The sequence below is a fragment of the Rhinolophus sinicus genome, chromosome 16, assembly GCF_057876585.1.
Source record: "Rhinolophus sinicus isolate RSI-liver-muscle chromosome 16, RSI-T2T, whole genome shotgun sequence".
NCBI lineage: Eukaryota > Metazoa > Chordata > Mammalia > Chiroptera > Rhinolophidae > Rhinolophus > Rhinolophus sinicus.
In genome coordinates this window covers 24,339,708-24,357,499 of record NC_142516.1, presented here as the reverse complement: position 1 = coordinate 24,357,499, position 17,792 = coordinate 24,339,708, and the positions used below count along the sequence as shown (strand labels likewise).

General features: G+C 36.3%; 1 protein-coding gene across 10 annotated transcripts in view; it reads left to right on the top strand.

The window, feature by feature from the left end:
- FKTN (fukutin) overlaps positions 1-17,792 on the top strand; it is a 58,231-nt gene that overhangs the window by 26,866 nt on the left and 13,573 nt on the right. For 9 of the 10 annotated variants that reach the window (XM_019734206.3, XM_019734201.3, XM_074330787.2 and 6 more), the window contains 5 exons: positions 741-1,018; positions 1,687-1,819; positions 6,761-6,890; positions 9,038-9,171; positions 10,799-10,926. In XM_019734206.3, the coding sequence (XP_019589765.3) occupies positions 741-1,018; positions 1,687-1,819; positions 6,761-6,890; positions 9,038-9,171; positions 10,799-10,926 (803 nt within the window). The remainder of the gene's footprint in view (positions 1-740; positions 1,019-1,686; positions 1,820-6,760; positions 6,891-9,037; positions 9,172-10,798; positions 10,927-17,792) is intronic. The other variant, XM_019734205.3, reaches the window with a different exon arrangement.

Sequence of the window (17,792 nt, the reverse complement as noted above, 5' to 3'; positions counted from 1 at the left end):
CTGTGAGTCTTCTGTGAGTTTCTTTATCTTTAATCCCTGTGCTACTTGCTTTATAAGATAGATTTAATATGTAAATGCAATGTTTACAAAAGTTCCTTGAAAATTATAAATTCCTCTTCAAATATAAGATGTTCTTAATAATTAATACTGTTTAATCATCTATAGCACTGGTTGTTGAGATTAGGACTAATAATCTACCACATAGGTTAATCTTGTTATGTGATATATTATAACTAATGATGTTGGAAATGCACTTTGTTTTGTAGTATGTCTCAGTCTGTTTTCTAATGATTTGCATTATAATGGGCTTCTATGATAATAGCAGGTTAAGTGTTGGGATATAAACTGAATTGAAACCACTATTTTTTCAAGTGCCTTTGAAGATAAAGGTTATTAGAAGTTAAATTGAGAATGACAAGTTTAAGTGCTATCCTTATATATTAACATTTACTTTATAGGTACTAATCAGAGAACACTAAAATGAGCATTCTCATTCCAAAGAAAAAATTTGCATTAATTTTCATAAAGAGAGTCTTTGAACATGTCTTCCAAGCTATATAGTTTCTCTCTTTGACACTTTCCTTTACTCTCCCACCACCTCCTTCCCCTCACCACACTCATTTTTAAATTTTCAGGCAAAGAACAGATTAGCACAAAAATATGTATAGCTTAATTCAGCTTTAGTTTTGCTACTACTATTTGGTTTTAAATATTCGTGCTTGATGTTTCTTTGGTTTTAGGAAGGCTGGTTTCAGATAGCTGAAAATATGGGATTTCAGTGCCTAAAGATTGAGAGCAAAGATCCCCGGCTAGATGGGATAGACTCACTTTCTGGAACTGAAATCCCCCTGCACTACATCTGCAAATTGGCTACTCATGCCATCCACTTGGTGGTCTTTCACGAGAGGAGTGGCAACTACCTCTGGCATGGCCATCTACGACTCAAAGGACACATTGACAGGAAATTTATTCCTTTTCGAAAGTTACAGTTTGGTCGTTATCCGGGAGCTTTTGACAGGTAAATTCAGGGTGGAAAGGGGAAATGTGAAATCTATATTGTCCAGTCATGAATTTTTACTTTTTTTTGCATTTAGTAATTAAATCTAATATGCAATACATGTAAATCAGTTTTGAAATGTGAATATTCAACAGGAAGAAACTCACGCACAAATGTACCAGGAAATATATGTATAAGAATGTTCATAGCGACATTGTTCTTCATGCTCCCAGACAAAACATTGCCTATTCACACATTGGAGTAGAATTATAGAGCAGGGAAATAAATGAACTAGTGCTCTGCGTGACAACATAGATGAATCCTACAATGTTGGCGGCAAAAGCAACATGTGAGAGAACGCAAATATTATGATTATATTTATAAAAAGTTCAAACACAGGATAAAGTCTTTTCATGGATGTCTACTCATACTTACATACAAAAAGTGGTCAAGAGGTACAAACTTCCAGTTGTGAGAGAAATATGTTCTGGGGCTGTAACATGCAGTAAGGTGACTAAAGGTAACACTGCTGTATCGTACATTTGAAAGTTACTAAGAGAGTAGATTTTAAAAGTTGTTATCTGAGGTAATCGAATGCTTGATGTTCAGCTATTTTGCTTATGTTGTATATTTTGAAGAGGCTGCCAGTAATTTAAGTCCTTATAATGAATCTTAACTTTTGTCTTCAGGCCAGAGTTACAACAAATTACTGTTGACGGACTAGAAGTTCTCATTCCAAAAGATCCAACGCACTTTCTAGAAGAAGTACCACACTCTCGATTTATTGAGTGTAGGTATAAAGAAGCTCGAGCATTCTTTCAGGTTAGAGATCATCAGATATACTTTTTAAATTACAGGAAGTATGTTTGCTTTTAATATTTCTGGGCTGGGGTGGAAATAAAGGGACTTACGGAAAATAGATGAGAAAGCATCTTTTTTTTATCTTCTAGATTGTTTTCTTTTAATTTTTTTTTAAGTAGATTAAACATTACCGTTAAGAAATGGTTTGATATGGCTTGATATTTATGGAGACCTTGTTTTATTTAGATAAACTTCGATAGGTTTAGCATTGGCCTCTGCTTTCAGTTAGGGTAACCCACGAAGTTTATAAAAGATGGCATATTCTGTTCTTGAAGCAATCCAAGTGGGATGAAGCCACAGCAGAAGTTGGACCATACGAAAGAATCTTAGAAAAGATTTCATGGAAAATACAATTTTTCTCAGAGGGTTGGCACTGAATATGAATTTTTTTGTGTTTATGAAGGTTTTTGAAGATAAATGCTACACAAAGACCAAGGGCTTTTGAACTTTACTTTATTCCGCTGCTCTAGCTTTCAATTCAATGAACATTTATTGAAAGCCTCTTTCCCAGGAACTCTGCTGACCCTGGGGATATAAAGATGATTTTGAAGGGCATGAAAGTTCAGCTAAGAGATGACATGAAACAGAGATTCTGAGAAAACAGTGAAATTTATGGTAGGGTTTTGGTGCCCTAATTCTTCCACTTGCCCTTTATTTTCACGGGTCCCATTCTGAGAAAGCTGTAGACACAGGGCAGGAGCAGAATGGGAAAATGATATGTCATCTATATCATGACTGGTCAAGTGCTCAACACCCACAAATGCAAGGTTTTTCTGGTAGGATCTTGACCTGCCAGCCCAAGAGGGCTTCCTAATCCCATTCCCTTTACTCTGAAATTGTGGAGCTGTGACACATACCCAGTCGTCCTCATGGAGGAAAAGCTGGAAGATCGCATGTGTGCCTGGGCCTGCTGCTCCAGTAGGCAAGTGCTACCATCATACCCCACCACATAGTAACAAGAAACAGAAGAGATGCAGTGTGGTTCTTGAACTTGACCACTCACTCTCTTTGCCTTAAGGGAGTTTGTTCTGGTTGCCACTTCTGTCATAGCAATTATTAAAGTGAATTGGGAAGGTCTGTCTTGTCCCTCTACTAGATGATGTGAATTTCTTGATAGCAGGCATCTCATTTTCTTCACCTTTGTAGCCCCAGTATCTAGCACGGTACCCAGCACAAAGAAAAGATCTTATAATTATAGAAAAAAGCATGAAGAATAAGGTGCTGATCTGAATCAAATGATTTTTTAGGGACATTTATTTAGAGTACTCCATCACCTAGCAAGCATGTGCTCAGACTCATTTTGTTGATCTTTTTGGGAAGGCAGTTTCAAAATATTGAGAAATCATGAGGATAGTGTCACATTTTTTAATTCCATATTTTCATTCTTTTGAAAATTTGAGTGTAGTCAGCATTTGTGTAAAGAATATGGATTACCGATACTCAGCGGGCTTATCAATTTATTATAGCCTCACAGTTGTGATGTCTAAAGCTCCATCACATAGAAAGACTGTAATACTGTCTGGAGGTTTATATTCATAAGAGGGTAAGGTGGAACTTTGTATTCGTTCTTCACCATGTTATCTGTGTCCTTCACTGCAGCAAGACAGATTACTAATTTGTTTTTCTCTTCTGCTAACGTATTGGTGTTACTCATATCGAGTGCCTGGTGGGATTGATAACTTTTTAATTTTTATTTTCTTTAATGTTTCATTCTTCATCATTTCTTATGTTAGGACCATGATGAAAAATACCAGGTGGGTCTGTTTTCAAATTAAAGTGAACATACATAATTTTGAACACTTGATGGCGCCAAACTGTCTTAAATATAGTGCCTGATGTAAAACAAGCAGGGTACTCATCTAAAAATCTCATAAAGCAACCTCCTAACTTTCATTTTTTTTTATAACATTTGCAAACTTGCAGAAAAGTTGCAAATGCAATACAAATAATTTTTTTCCCCCTGAACTATCTGGGAGTAAGTTTGTAGGCCATATACCCCACAACTTCCAATAATTTAGTATTTCTTAAAAGCAAGGACAGTGTCTTACAAGTCTTGATCCGAAAATCAGGAAATTAACACATAGATTATTACCATTTCATCCCCATTCAATCAAGTTGTTCTAATTGCCTCAATAATGACCTTTATAATAAAAGGATTCAGTTCAGAATCACATGTTGTATTTCATTTTCCTGTCTCTAGTCTCCTTCAGTCTGGAACAATTTCTCAGTCCCTTTTTAACTTTCATGACTTTGATACCTTTGAGAATTATAGGCTAGGTATTTTGTAAATCATCCCTCATTTGGGGTTCATCTGGTTTTTCCTCACGTTAGAGTTAGGTTATACACCTTTTGTAGGAATAACAGACGTAATGTGCTCTTCTCGTTACATGCTGTCAGGTGCTGCATGGCTGACTTGTCCCCTTACTGTGGGTATTCACGTGGATCACTTGATTAAAGTGCTGTATGCTTGCTTCCCCCTGGGAAGTTTCTGGTTTTTCCCTTTGTAATTAATAGTATTTGGCAGGAAGATACTTTAAAACTATGTCATTGTTGTCAATATCATCATTAAACTTCCCACTTATTTATTTGTTTATATTAGTATGAACTCACGGTTTTCTATTTTTTCAATGGGTATTTTCATTCTTTATTTTGATAATCGTTCCACATTTGGCCATTGGGAACCCCTTCACGATGGCTTCTGTGTCTTTTGACATGTTACCATCCTTTTTTTGACCACTGTCTTGCCTGTTGGCACATGATGTTCTAGATTCCTCTTGTAATTTCCTGGCCACAAACCTAGACTCAGCCATTTCTCTGAATCCTGGTTCCTTTTTAGAAGCTGAGATCTGGATATCAGTTGTGCTCATTGCTGTTTGGGTTTTGCTGCATACAGGCCCTCACAGTAACAGGACAACGGTGTGTTCAAGGCGTATAGCAGTATAAATGTATTCACTCTAACACATCTGAGGGTCAGTTTTAAGAAATGGAATCTCTGGGAGTGGCATGTTAGGAAAGGCATGTCAGGGTCAGGGTATGTCTGTGCAGAGGGCAGCCTCAGTAGAACAGAACTATCAGAGTAATGTTTTTGTAGAGCAAAAAGTTATGTTAATTAATTTGATCCTTTCAGTCACTCTGAAATGAGGCCAGTGTATACTACAAAGGTATACTACAGTGTATACTACTGAGGTTTTGAGATGTTAGTTGTGCAATCATTATTGGATGAGCATGGACTAAATAAATCCTGGGTCTCCAAACTTCTAGCTCCAGGCTTTTCCCACTACAACAACAATAAGGACATGTGTCTCTCATTGTAATCATACATCCTAAGAGAAGTCATGGCCCTGAGAATATTTTCATCTCGAAAAGATCTCGTATAATTTGTATATTCTTGAGAAGGCAACTTATCTTCAGGAACCCCACCTTCTTACTAGGAATACTCTTTGCTTAAGGTCCCTAGTGCCCTTCTAGGAACTGTATTTCCTCCTGCTGTATTGTAAAAGAATGACAGGATATTTTAGGATATTGTAGGCACGGGAGGGGGCTGTCAATCATTTATTCATTAATCCATTTATCAATATATGGTGATCACATATTAAGTGCCATTCTAAATTTGTGCTTACAGTGATGGAAAGATTCAGTACCTGTCCTTAAGGAACCATCTTTACAGACTAGTGGAGGAAATATAAATAAAATGAACAATTAGAATTAAATGTGATAAAAATTATAGTAAAAGTGTACACCAGCGGTAATAATTATAAGCTCATTAACAGATTAGTTCATTTGTCTTTGTCTGTATCTGAAGAGGAGCACTGGGAGAAAAGATACATACGTCCTTCTGGGAGAATCAGGGAATGTTTTCCTGAGAGTAGAACTACACATGAAAGATTTTAGGAAACAGTGTGTATAAGGGCACAGAGACTTGAAACGTGGTATATTTGAGGAATTACAAGTTATTGCTGTGATGTGAAGTGTGAGGAGGGTGGCGATGAGGCGGGGCCAGTAGTCAGGGAGCAGAACACAAATGTCCTTTTCCGCCATGCCATGAAGTTTAGATTTGGTCCCATAGGTAGTGAAGCATCCCTTAAGAATTTATAGGGTTCTCTCCTCAGTTCCAGAACACTCTAAAAATGAAGGAAATCAGAAAAGCAAGAAGACTAAGTAAATGATAATATTTGTGTAGAGCTTCTCAAGTGGTGACACATTTTTCTGTCATCCATTATCTCATTAAATCTTCACAGCAGTCCTATACAGTGTAATTATTATTCTTTAATTCCTGATGAGGAAATGATATCTAAGAGAGGTTTGTTCTTTCATTCTCTCATTCATTTAGCAGATATTCAGGCACTGTTCTAGGCACTGGAGGTAGAGTGGTAAACAAATGAAGTCACTTTCTTCAGAGAGCTTATATTCTTCTGAGGCGATACGCCCCAGGTTACAGCTAAAAAGAGGTGGGACTAGACTTGAACACATAATCGGATTCAAAATCCCACGCTCTTTCTACTATATGAGAACTATATAGTCTCTAAAGACCAGTTGCATCAGTGAATGATGGAAATGTCATTGAATATATTTTGCTTCAGATATGCCTGTAGCTCTCGCCATTCCTTCCTTTCCCCTACTAGTCCAGTCTGATAAATTGTAAAGTGGAAGAGGGAACTGATAAAGGTGTAAGTCTCATCCTTTAGGAATCCTGGGTATATTCCTTCCTGTTTAACTTATATCTCCTAGAATCTACTCCTTTAGTCTTTATAAAATAAATGTGACTAACAGGGAACTCTGAAACTTCATTTTTATAATTGAAAAATATATGGGGCTAGTTTTCAAGTTTAAATTAGATGTCACAAAAATGTTTCTAGCAATTTAGGTACGACTTTAATAGCTGACTGTTTATTCTATCTGTAGCAGTACCTTGATGATAACACTGCGGAAGCCATGGCCTTTCGGAAGAGGGCAAAGGAATTGTTGCAACTTGCAGCCAAAACATTAAAGAAATTGGGAGTACGGTTCTGGCTGAGCAGTGGAACTTGTTTAGGTAAAACTCTTGTCGCGTCACATTTGTCTTTGTGTCATTTCGTCCTCTTTGGTGGCTTTAGGGGGTGAATGCTTGAGATGGATGACAAAATATCAGTGATACTCAAAATGTCATATTTATAGATAGAATAAACATAGTGCATGGAGCCAGGATTTATTGATTACTTTAAAAAAATTAATTTCAGAAACATAAATGTGAGTTAGGAAGGTCATATTTGTGTTTACCAAAAATTATAATTCATGTGTGCAAAATTTATAGTAGAACATGTAGACTGTATTTGATTCTCAGGTAATCCTTAGTTAGTATTTTGTTATTTCTATCCCAAAGAGTATTGTTGCCTTAAGAAAAAAATTTATTTAGTTTCTTATACATACAAATAACTTGCATTGTACCAAAAGTTTCTAGTGGGAGGAAGATTGAAGGGAGTGTCACACGGTTTTCACAAACCTTTTCCAGATCATCACTAGCGTTAATATCACTGACTGCACTTCACTGCCTCACTCCACTCTGTTCATTCTGAGGTGGGGAAATGTAGACTTTTCTAGAGTCCTTAGGCAAGTTGCTCTCAGTCTCTGGGAAAGATTTCTGGATCTCTTTCTCCTATACACTCGATCAGACTTTTTTGGAATTTAGAATTATTTAGAATCTTAAATTTTGTGTTTATTCCCTCTTGTGTATAACTATAGTTGGTTATAACTTTATTTGTTCTTGCTTAATTATAACTGTATTTATACAAAAGTTCTGCTTCTGCTTTTATAGGATTATTGTATAATTTACTTTCTAATTCAAGAGACTTTTGAGTGAAAGGGAGTCCCATTAATAAGTATGTTGGTACAACAGGCATAAACTAGGATATATGGTTATCCTCTTTATTAGTGTTTGTGGAAAATTCACACGGTTCTTCCTGTCAACAAGCTGACAGCTCGAGTAAGCCAAAGACATACACCTCACACATTTATGTGATATATGCTTAAAGGTTTAACTTTAATTGTTTTATAGACTATGTCATCAGAAATACTTCTTAATCATTTGTCATGGTTTGTTTTGAGTTCTTAGCCCCATGGTTTTCTTGATTTAAGGACATTTACAAAATGAGGGAGTTAGATTAGATAATAATAAAGAGGCTTCCATTTTTAATAATTTATGATTATTTGATAGATGTGGATTGTAGACTTTTCTCAAACTAGACGTGAGAGCCCATCATCCTAGGCTTCTAAAGATCCATGTTAAAATAAAATGAAAGTTTAGACTTCCAAACAGTATTGCCTGGTGGTGATACCTATAAAGATAATCGCAGACATTTACTTACTTTTTTAATAATTTGGATGGAAGGCATAGAAGGATAATAGGAGAGATTCAGGAGTCCTTAGTAATCTTAAAGTATAAATTTCGTTTTTCTTTTTTTAGAACATTACTATAGTACCTGATTGTGAAGTAGATACATAGCAAATACCTAGAAATATCTTTTGACAGTATGCTGACAATTGAGGTTGATACTGCTCTTCTTTGCTATATGACCCATTGGACATGAGCTGTTCTGAGCTGTTAAGTTCTGGAAATTACTATTCAGGAAAAGGATATTGTTTAAGCAAAATAATTAAATTATATTTTTAGCATATCTTAAATGCAGCCTTCATCATTGGAAGTTTCTGATTAAACATTCTCAAAAGTAACTTAATTTATTTAAATGGATGGCTTAATTAACATTATTAAAGCTAATAGTTTATTCAGAAATTAAAATACATCATGAAAGTTTTAGAGGATACCAAGTACCCAGGCCAGTAAAAATGAGGGGAGGGGCAGGGAGAGGAGGAGAGGATTTTGTTTTGTTTTTCTGTCCACCCCCCAAGGGTCGAGTTCTTTAACAGGTGGGTCCTATAACCACAGATTTTAGTTTGGGATTTAATTTTTTTTAAATAATTTTAATAAAGCATCCTAAGTCTAATCCTATGAAATAAAATCCACTGTTACAAAGATCAGACATTATAATAATGACAATTTTTTCCAAATTTAAGTTTTTTTCTTTTTTTAATACTGATGTGTTTTTTATTAGTTTCAGATATACAAAGTAAAATAATAGATATTTGTACCCCTCACAAAATTTAAGTTTCTAAAAAAGTTTTCTTATTTCTTTTTCTTTTTTTAAGGATGGTATCGGCAGTGCAGTATTATTCCTTATAGTAAAGATGTTGACTTAGGAATTTTTATACAAGATTACAAATCTAATATTATTTCAGCATTTCAGGATGCAGGACTTCCACTCAAACACAAATTTGGGAAGGTGAGTAATAAAAACCTGCTTTACTGAACAAATAGCATGTCTCAAAAGTAAAATTTATATTAAGCAACTCAGAAATGGTTAAGAATGTTGCACGCATCATGTTATCAGTAAATATTGGCCAGGCTGAGTTCAGCAGAAGCTTGTTACCACTTGTGACCTCAGCACTATTTAAGGAAAACTAGAAATCTGGCTTTCTATTGACAGCGACAAAGAGAAAAAGATCTTGGATTCTTGCAAATGAATTTATTCCCATTATATAATATACAATTAATATAATAAGTAAGAATCCCTCCTCCCCTTCCATGAAGTTATATTGTTTCTCATGAGTCATTTAATTTTATGCTCACTTAGGCATCTTATCACTGTCAACATGAAACATTCCATTGATTGCTACGGGTTACAAATACAGACTCATTTCAAACAGTACTTGAATTTCTTGTTTATTTTGCCTGGCCTAGGTGATAGCAGTTTTCTCACAGGTCAGCTAGGAAGAGGTTATCGTGGCTTAGATGAAATCTCCTTTAGACGATTTGATTCCTGTGCTCCAACCCCGTGATCCTTTTGCAATCACCTCACTTCTAATTTTCTTGTCTCCAGGATGGTGTTGTCTTGGAAAGCACGTAGAAGTATGAAAAGTTATTTCCCTCATCATAATCATTCTACTTTACCAAAAAAATTAATAAAATATTTTCCTGAGGTCAAAGTCAAAGCAGTGGAACTCTAGTCACTCAGCAAACGTTTCCTCAGCCCTCACTCCATGCCTGGCACTGTGCTCAGCACCCAGGACATAGAGAGGAATCAGTGACAGTCCTTACCTTTGAGGCGTTCACTGTCTAATTAGAAGGGAAAAAAATGCATAAATAATTATTATGTGATTAGTGCTGTAACAGACAGATGCACCAAGTCCAATGGGAACATAATTATTTGTGGAATACATACCATTAGGGAAATACTCTCAGAAGTCTTTATGAGCCCATTGTAGAGAGAAAAAGGGATTAAAAACTCCAAGTCCTCGCCAGTCAGCACCTTGGAGGCTTTGGACCCCATTCTTGTGCTCCGGCCACTCCGATCCCTTTGGAGTGTACTTTTTCTTCTAATAAACTGCTCTTTCATCACTTAAAAAAAAAAAAAAAAGAAGAAAAAGTCTTTGTACCTTTAACTTCTCTTTTTGTCATGTACATAATGTACTGATCTATGGTAGGTATATGGATTTCTAGAATACAACATTTCCTTAAGTGCTTATTTATTGATTGTAATGAGAAACTTCTTTTCCTGATAGTGTCACTTGATTATTAAATATTAAAGGGCGTAATCTGTCTTTGGTTCCTTCCCTCCTTTAGTCAGAAAGGGGCTCAGGAGCAGGATGTTCCACACAGTGATAATTTCACTGCTGTAAGTCGTTGCCCTGAGTCGTCACCAGTTGTAGGGAGCAACATTGTTTTATATGCATTTCAGGAGGAAATCAAATGATGGCGTGCTACTGATGCATCCCGATTTCAGAGCTGCTCCAACTTGAAAAAACGTGTATCTAAAATCTGTACTCTCTCTATATAAAATATTATCTCTCTAAATTGAAAACGTGTATTTCTTTTGTTTCAGTCTCTGAACGTTTTCATCTTCCCTCTAGGTAGAAGACAGCTTGGAACTCTCTTTCCAGGGAAAAGATGACGTAAAACTTGACATTTTTTTCTTCTATGAAGAGACTGACCATATGTGGAATGGAGGCACTCAGGCCAAAACAGGAAAAAAATTTAAGTATGAATCAGATAAACACTTATAAAGGGGGAGGGGGGCTATAGAAATAACTTCACAAGGTTGGGGGGAGAAAAGGCTCTGTCAAGGCTCCACTGTTAGGTACCATTTTCTCAGCTTGCCCATAGAACCCAGTTGTGTTTGTGAAGCGAGGACTACCTGTCAGGAAAGTCTGCAAGGAGGAAGTGTCCCTGGGCTTGTTAGTCCAGAGATTCATTATCATTCAAAGCCCTTGAGTCATCAGAAAGACAAACCCAAAACAAGGAACACGAAAACCAAGCTCAGAGTCTGACCCAGAAAACTGATTTGCTGTTCGAGTTGTAGGAGCTTGATAATTTGATGGGCATGGGTAAAGGTCAGCAAGGAGACAGTCAAGGTGAAGTGCTATTTAAATGAGGAATGTGGATTGACTGGGGCTGAGGCCGTGAGTGCTGGGCAGGCACTATGTGCCTTCAACATAGACGAGGGTTAGTCCTCCAAAGATGCTCGTTGGGCTGAACAGCAACCGTATTTTGTCGAATGTAAGATGATATAGATTGTAAGATGCACCCTTATTTTATGTGCTTCTAAGAAAGGAAAAACACTTCCAGTTACAATTGTAAGACACATGATTCACAGATGAAAAAATTGGGGGGGTAGAGGGGTGTGTCTCAGAACTGAAGAATGCAGTATGTGTTAGATTGGCATTTTAAACATTTTTTTAATGCTGCCATAGTAAAACTCCTTGATGAGAAAAGACGAAAATGATATGAGAGTAACTATGCTCTCCTTTATTTATTTATTTTTTAGAGATATTACTGGGGAAGGAGAACAATTTCCAGAACTTTCTTGGGGAACAGTGTGTTTTTTCCCAGGACCCATCAGCTCCAAGTCAAGTTGTTGTCCTTCAGTCTTAGCTGTGGAGGGTGCAGCTCAGCTCCAAGTCCAGTCGTCGTTTTCCATGTTTAGTTGCAGGGGGCACAGCCCACCATCCCATGCGGGAATTGAACCGGCAACTCTTGCTCAGAGCTCGCGCTCTAACCAACTGAGCCACCCAGCCGCCCTGTGCTCTCCTTTATGATGCAGTTGGTCTGTTCTCAGTTCTGAGAGAGTGAGAATGAATGGGAGAACGCGAAGAGCAGGGGCTTTGGAGTCAGGCAAACTGGAAAACCTCAGCTCCACCTACGTGTGGCTTTTCCCAACATTAATCTCATCTATTAAATTGGGGTAGTGCTACTTACTATGTGTCAGGCACTATTATGAACATTTTACATGTATTAGCACACCTAACCCTCAAAACAACCTTAAGAGGTAGATACTCTGTGAGGCACTGAGAATTTAAGTAGTTTGTTCAAGATCACATAGCAAATGAGTGAAGGAGGCAGACCGCAGCCTGTCTCTAGAGTTCGTACTTTGAACCACTTCTCGCCTCTGCCTCCCTAAAACACCTGACAATATGAGGCACTTACCATAATGCTTAGCATTTATTAAGTAAGTGGTGGTTATCACTGTTATTGTTATTTAATATTATTAATACTGAGAGTATTAATGTGATTATTGTCATTACTGTCGTTATGGTAGTTACGTAACCAGTCGCATAAATTTACCTTACCACCTTGCTGAGACTGGGGCTTTTGTCATTGATTACCTTTGAGCCATGGGGCATAGTGAGGAATGTTCTGTAACACAGAAGAGGAATTCCACACTCAGCCTGGTTTCTCCTGGGTACACTGACATTCCCTACTGGGATCGCTGAATCTTTATTTGAAGGCAAGGTGTCTGTCTTCATGTAAAGTTCAACTAGTTCTGGAGGTTTGAGAGTAATCCAAACCTTTTCCTCAAAGTCATGCAGTATCCCCAAATTGACATTGACCCCAGAGCATATTCTTGAAACTTTCATTTATTATAAAACATTATTTTGCTTTTTAACAGCAAACACATTTATGTTGGGTAAGCTCTGATTATAAGACAGAAAATAATAAGTTAATGAATATATAATTGACACTGGTGAATGGGGGGTGTTTTTGATATTCACTTACAGTTTGTTTATTCAAAGTACGATAAAGATGCCAAATTTAATGTATCATTTAGAAGCTTTTAAAAAAACTATAAGGTGATATACCATACAAATTAAAGGCACAGTCAGTCTGCTTGCTTTTGAATCCCAGCCCTACATTTTACTAGATTGATTACCTTGGGAAAGTTATTTAACCTCTCTGTGCCTAAGTTTCCTCAAATGTAAAATGGGAATAATAATAGAAATTGCTACAGAGAGTGGTTGTAAAGATCAAATGAGTTAATACACAAAAAGCGTTTTGAAGAGAATTAAGCATGTCTTGAGTGCTAAGAAAGGATTAGCTGCTATTATTAATACTACTAGTAGTAGTGGTCGTAAAGAAAATTATTCCTCTTCTTTGTCTTGTGAGAAATTTACAGATTAGGAACCTATCTAGTTATTTCAATATTAAACTGCCAGACCTACTCTTAGAGAACTCACATGAGAAGGTCACCTTTTTATTTTTCTAAGAAAGATAATTTTTACAGCCAGTATGATAATCCTGTTTTTCTTAAATTTCCTTCCAAGGCTTGAGTTTCTTACTGACATGATCTGAAACCCACAAACCTCGAAAGAACTGTTCATTTCTAACCACTACATTTCTGGATCGAAAGAGCTGCTTTCATCCTGCTTTAAGCGCTCTTTATGGTAGCAGTGTTTGGGAAGTGTGAAGTGTTCTGATTATTTAAGAAGAGAAATGAGCAGTGCTAGAACTGTCTGGACAGATGGTGTGAGTCCCAGATTTTCTATCATGTTACCGTGACCTTAAAAGGCAGAGAAAAGAACAGGGGATGGCTGCGTAGTTTCTTTGGAAGATTCCCCCAACCATATGCCATTTTCATTCTTTTCAACACTATTTACTTAAAGGAGCTGTAGTATTTTCACCACTACTATTCCTAGAAGGAAAAAGAAAAAAACAACAACCTTTAAAGTTAGTCTAAGGTTCTTTCTATCTTTATAATATTCTACTTTTTATTCATGCATAGTTAATTCTGAGAAAAGCTTAATAATATAGAATGCTTACCATTTTTTTAAAAAGGTTGAAAAGGAACTCAGGAAGGAAGAAAGAAGTTCTCTCTTTCAAAACTTTATGCCTTCAATGGGGGGAGGGGGGTTCACACAGTGTGAGGGATATAAATGATAAACGTCTAAGTTTTGCTTTGTCTTGTGCACCTGAAACTAATTAAAAAAATAAATAAATAAATAAAAATTAAAAAAAAAAAAAAAAAAAAAACTTTATGCCTTCAGAATGATGTTTTTGGTTCTCAGATTTAATAATTATCATAGTAACAGCAGTAATAAAGATATAGCTACCAGGGTATCTGCTAGACATCAGGCACTTTGTATTTATAATCTCAGATAATCCTCAGATTATCCTGTGGGTTAGGTGTTCTTACTCCCAGTTAGATATGAGGAAACTAAAGCTCAGAGAAATGAAGTAACTCACTCAAAGTCATCTTACCATTAATGGCAGGGCCAAGATTTAACTCCAGACCTGTTTAGACTCTTAAGCCTAAATGCTTTCTTCTAAGAGTTAATAGATTAAATGAGTTAATAATATGCATTTAGAGCAGTACCTGGCACCTAATAAATACTACTATGTGGGTATTAGCTACGGCTGCTACTATCATTACTATCTATTACTGTTGCTGTGTAGCTCTGTCACAAAGCATAGCACCTTCATATAGTGCTAACTTGGATTAGTTATTCTCTGGGCAAGCATTTTATTTCCAGATCTCATATTCATTCCATCCTTAGTTCTCAGTCCGTCACTCCTTTTCCTAAATTCCCTCTTTTACCTCAAATCTAAATCCCATTCTTATATATTGTCTAGATTTTTTATATTTATTTTTCTTCTGCAGTCCCAATCACCAGTAATAAAAAGTGGTGAATATAGTAACCATGCCTCCAGGATGTGAAGTTTCTTTTCCACAGCTTCACAGTTCCTATAGTGCTGTCCATATTTCTTGGGGTTATTTCTTTCCTTCCCCACTGAATCAACTGATATAAGTAGAGGCCAAAAGTTTGAGAGGTAATACTAATGGTAATAATAAAAATGAACTTTTATTGAGTATTTACTATGTACCAAGCTTTTATTTGCATCATCTCACTTAACCCTCACAAGTTTATAAGGGAGATTTTTAATCATTGTCACCTTCATTTTATGGATGAGGAAATTAAGACAGAGCTAAGACTCAGACCTAGGACCATATCACTTCAGAGCCCATGTTCTTATCCATATACAGTGTTATTTTCACCACAAACTCTGTCATATTGTTAATGAGCAGGTCCTTGAAAAAATTTATTTATTTTAACATCATTTTGTTATAACATTGATGAAATGCTGTGGGAACATAACTCTTGTTTGTATCAATTAGCCTATGGTAAAATTGGTTCCTTTATACATCGTTTTGCTTGAAGTCGGCAGAACATACCAACAGCGTTAAATGAGGACTTACTGTCCCCCCCCCAGTGATGGACCACATATACAATGGTGGTCCCGTGTGATTATAACGGAGCTGAAAAATTCCTATTGCCTAGTGACTCATAGCTGTCCTAACGTTGTAGTACCAGGCATCACTCAGGTGTTGTGGTGATGCTGGTGTAAACAAACGTGCACTGCCAGTCGTGTAAAAGTACAGCACAGACAATTACGTACAGTGCAGAGTATTTGATAATGATAATAAATGACTATGTTACTGGGTTATGTACTTACTATACTATGCTTTTTATTGTTACTTTAGAGTGTACTCTTTCTACTTATTTATAAAAAAAAAAAAGTTTACCGCAGAACAGCATGCCGTGTTGTGCTGGTAGCAGCCTCATACATCTCATGTTTACTGAATCTCTTGATTGCACCATTTTCTCTGTGCTTGACTTAATCGCTTGCTGTTTTGTACAGTAACCTGCTACACAGGCTTGTAGCCTAGGAGCAATAAGCTGCACCATACAGTCTAGGTGTCTAGTAGGCTATACCATCTACATTTCCGTAAGTACAATCTGTGATGTTCGCAGTGATGAAATCACCTAATGACACATTTCTCAGAATGTCTCACCGTCAGTAAGCAGCACATGACTGTATATGTCATGTATAGTTGAGATACCAAATCAACTCTGTCTAAAAGCAACGGCAAGGAACTATGACTTAACAATAGAGAACTTTGTTAGGTAGACTTAGGAGGAATACGGAGAAAGGCCTAATAATACATCTACTTTATTATTTTTTCTATATAGATTGTTCTCTTATTATTAAGAAAATTCTGTGAGCATCTTTGTACATAAAGTAAACACTTTATTAGGGATTGTTTTCCTGAATAGATTCCTAGAAATAGAGTTATTATTGTTTGATTGTGCTCTTTGAGAAATAGAGGGCAATGTTCTAATACCAGTAAAAGTATAACATTTTGTTCCTCAGTGTTTTGTTTTTCCTTTGACTCCTTAAGGCTCTTAGTAGCTGTACAGGCCTCCTCAGTCTTCCTTGTTTGTCAGCATGCTTTATTCTACCTGCATTTTTCTCCCCTAATTTTTTTAAGTAAACTTTTTATTTTGTGGTAATTTTAGATTTACTGAAAAGTTACAAAGATAATACAGCGTTTCTGTATACCAGTCACCCAGTTTCCCTAATGTTAACATATCGTTACCATGGTTCATTTGTCAAAACTAATTAACCAACATTGGTGTGTTACAATTAACTAAGCTCCAGACTTTATCTGTATTTCACCAGTTTTTCCACGAATGTCCTTTTTTTGTTCCAGGATCTAATCCAAGATACCACATGGCATTTAGACACTCAGCCTTTTGAATCTTGATTTTAGTCCAAGATTTTAAGCATCTCACTAGTGGTACCAGATTACTGTACATCATCACATGGCCCAGTTCTTGCAAGGACATTGAGTTGCCTCCAATTTGATTGCACTTCAATACCTCTAACTGGAAATAATCTCCACTTCCTCTGAATTTCCATAGATTTTTCCCCCCTTTACCTCTTTCGTGCTTTATTTGAGTACTATTGCCGACTTGTCTGTCCTGAGTTGTAGATAGAATCAAGCTTGATAAATCTGTCTAGCTGAGTGAGACCCAAGCCATACTTGAAACTAAAATCAGGTCCTCTTAAGTGCAGTCTTCAGTGTTTTGTGAAGGTGCTAGGGTGACATCAGGTTGATGACTTGATCCAACCTAGCACCTTTGGAGAACCAAAGCAGTAAAGTTAAGTCACTCCAGTTGTTTTCAGTCACTTGGCTTCAAAAGATGTTAAGGACTAGAGTTAGTTGTTGAATCCCCATTCGTAAGTTCTCTCAGCTTCACAGATACTATGCTTCTGTAGTTCTAGCTCTCAGAAAAACACATTTTTTTTTTTAGTACTTACAGCTGTGAAGCTAAAAAGGCAAATCTGAATAATTTCTTTCAGTGAGTATATTTAAAACATTGTCTTTTCTAAAAATGATCTCACAGATGATACCACATCTCAGTTTATGCCTTCATATTTTACAACATAGAGATTGTGACTTAGGGCTCCTTAATTATACCTCCAAACCTTTACTGTGTAGGAGGGACAAAACTGAGTCATTGAGGGAAGAGCTTTGAATGCATGTTATGTGGTAATTGTATACTTATACAATATACAGAAGTGGCAATTATTTATATAGTAAGCTTCGTTTATTTGGTTTTTAAAGAAATTATCTCAGAATGAATAAATACCAGATCTTATTATATATTTATGTGAAATAAATTATATTTTTAAGACTGCCATAAATTTGTTGTCTGAATATAATTCCATAAAATATTCTATAAGGTAGTATTTGGGGAGATATAAGAACATATTTTCATAATAAGA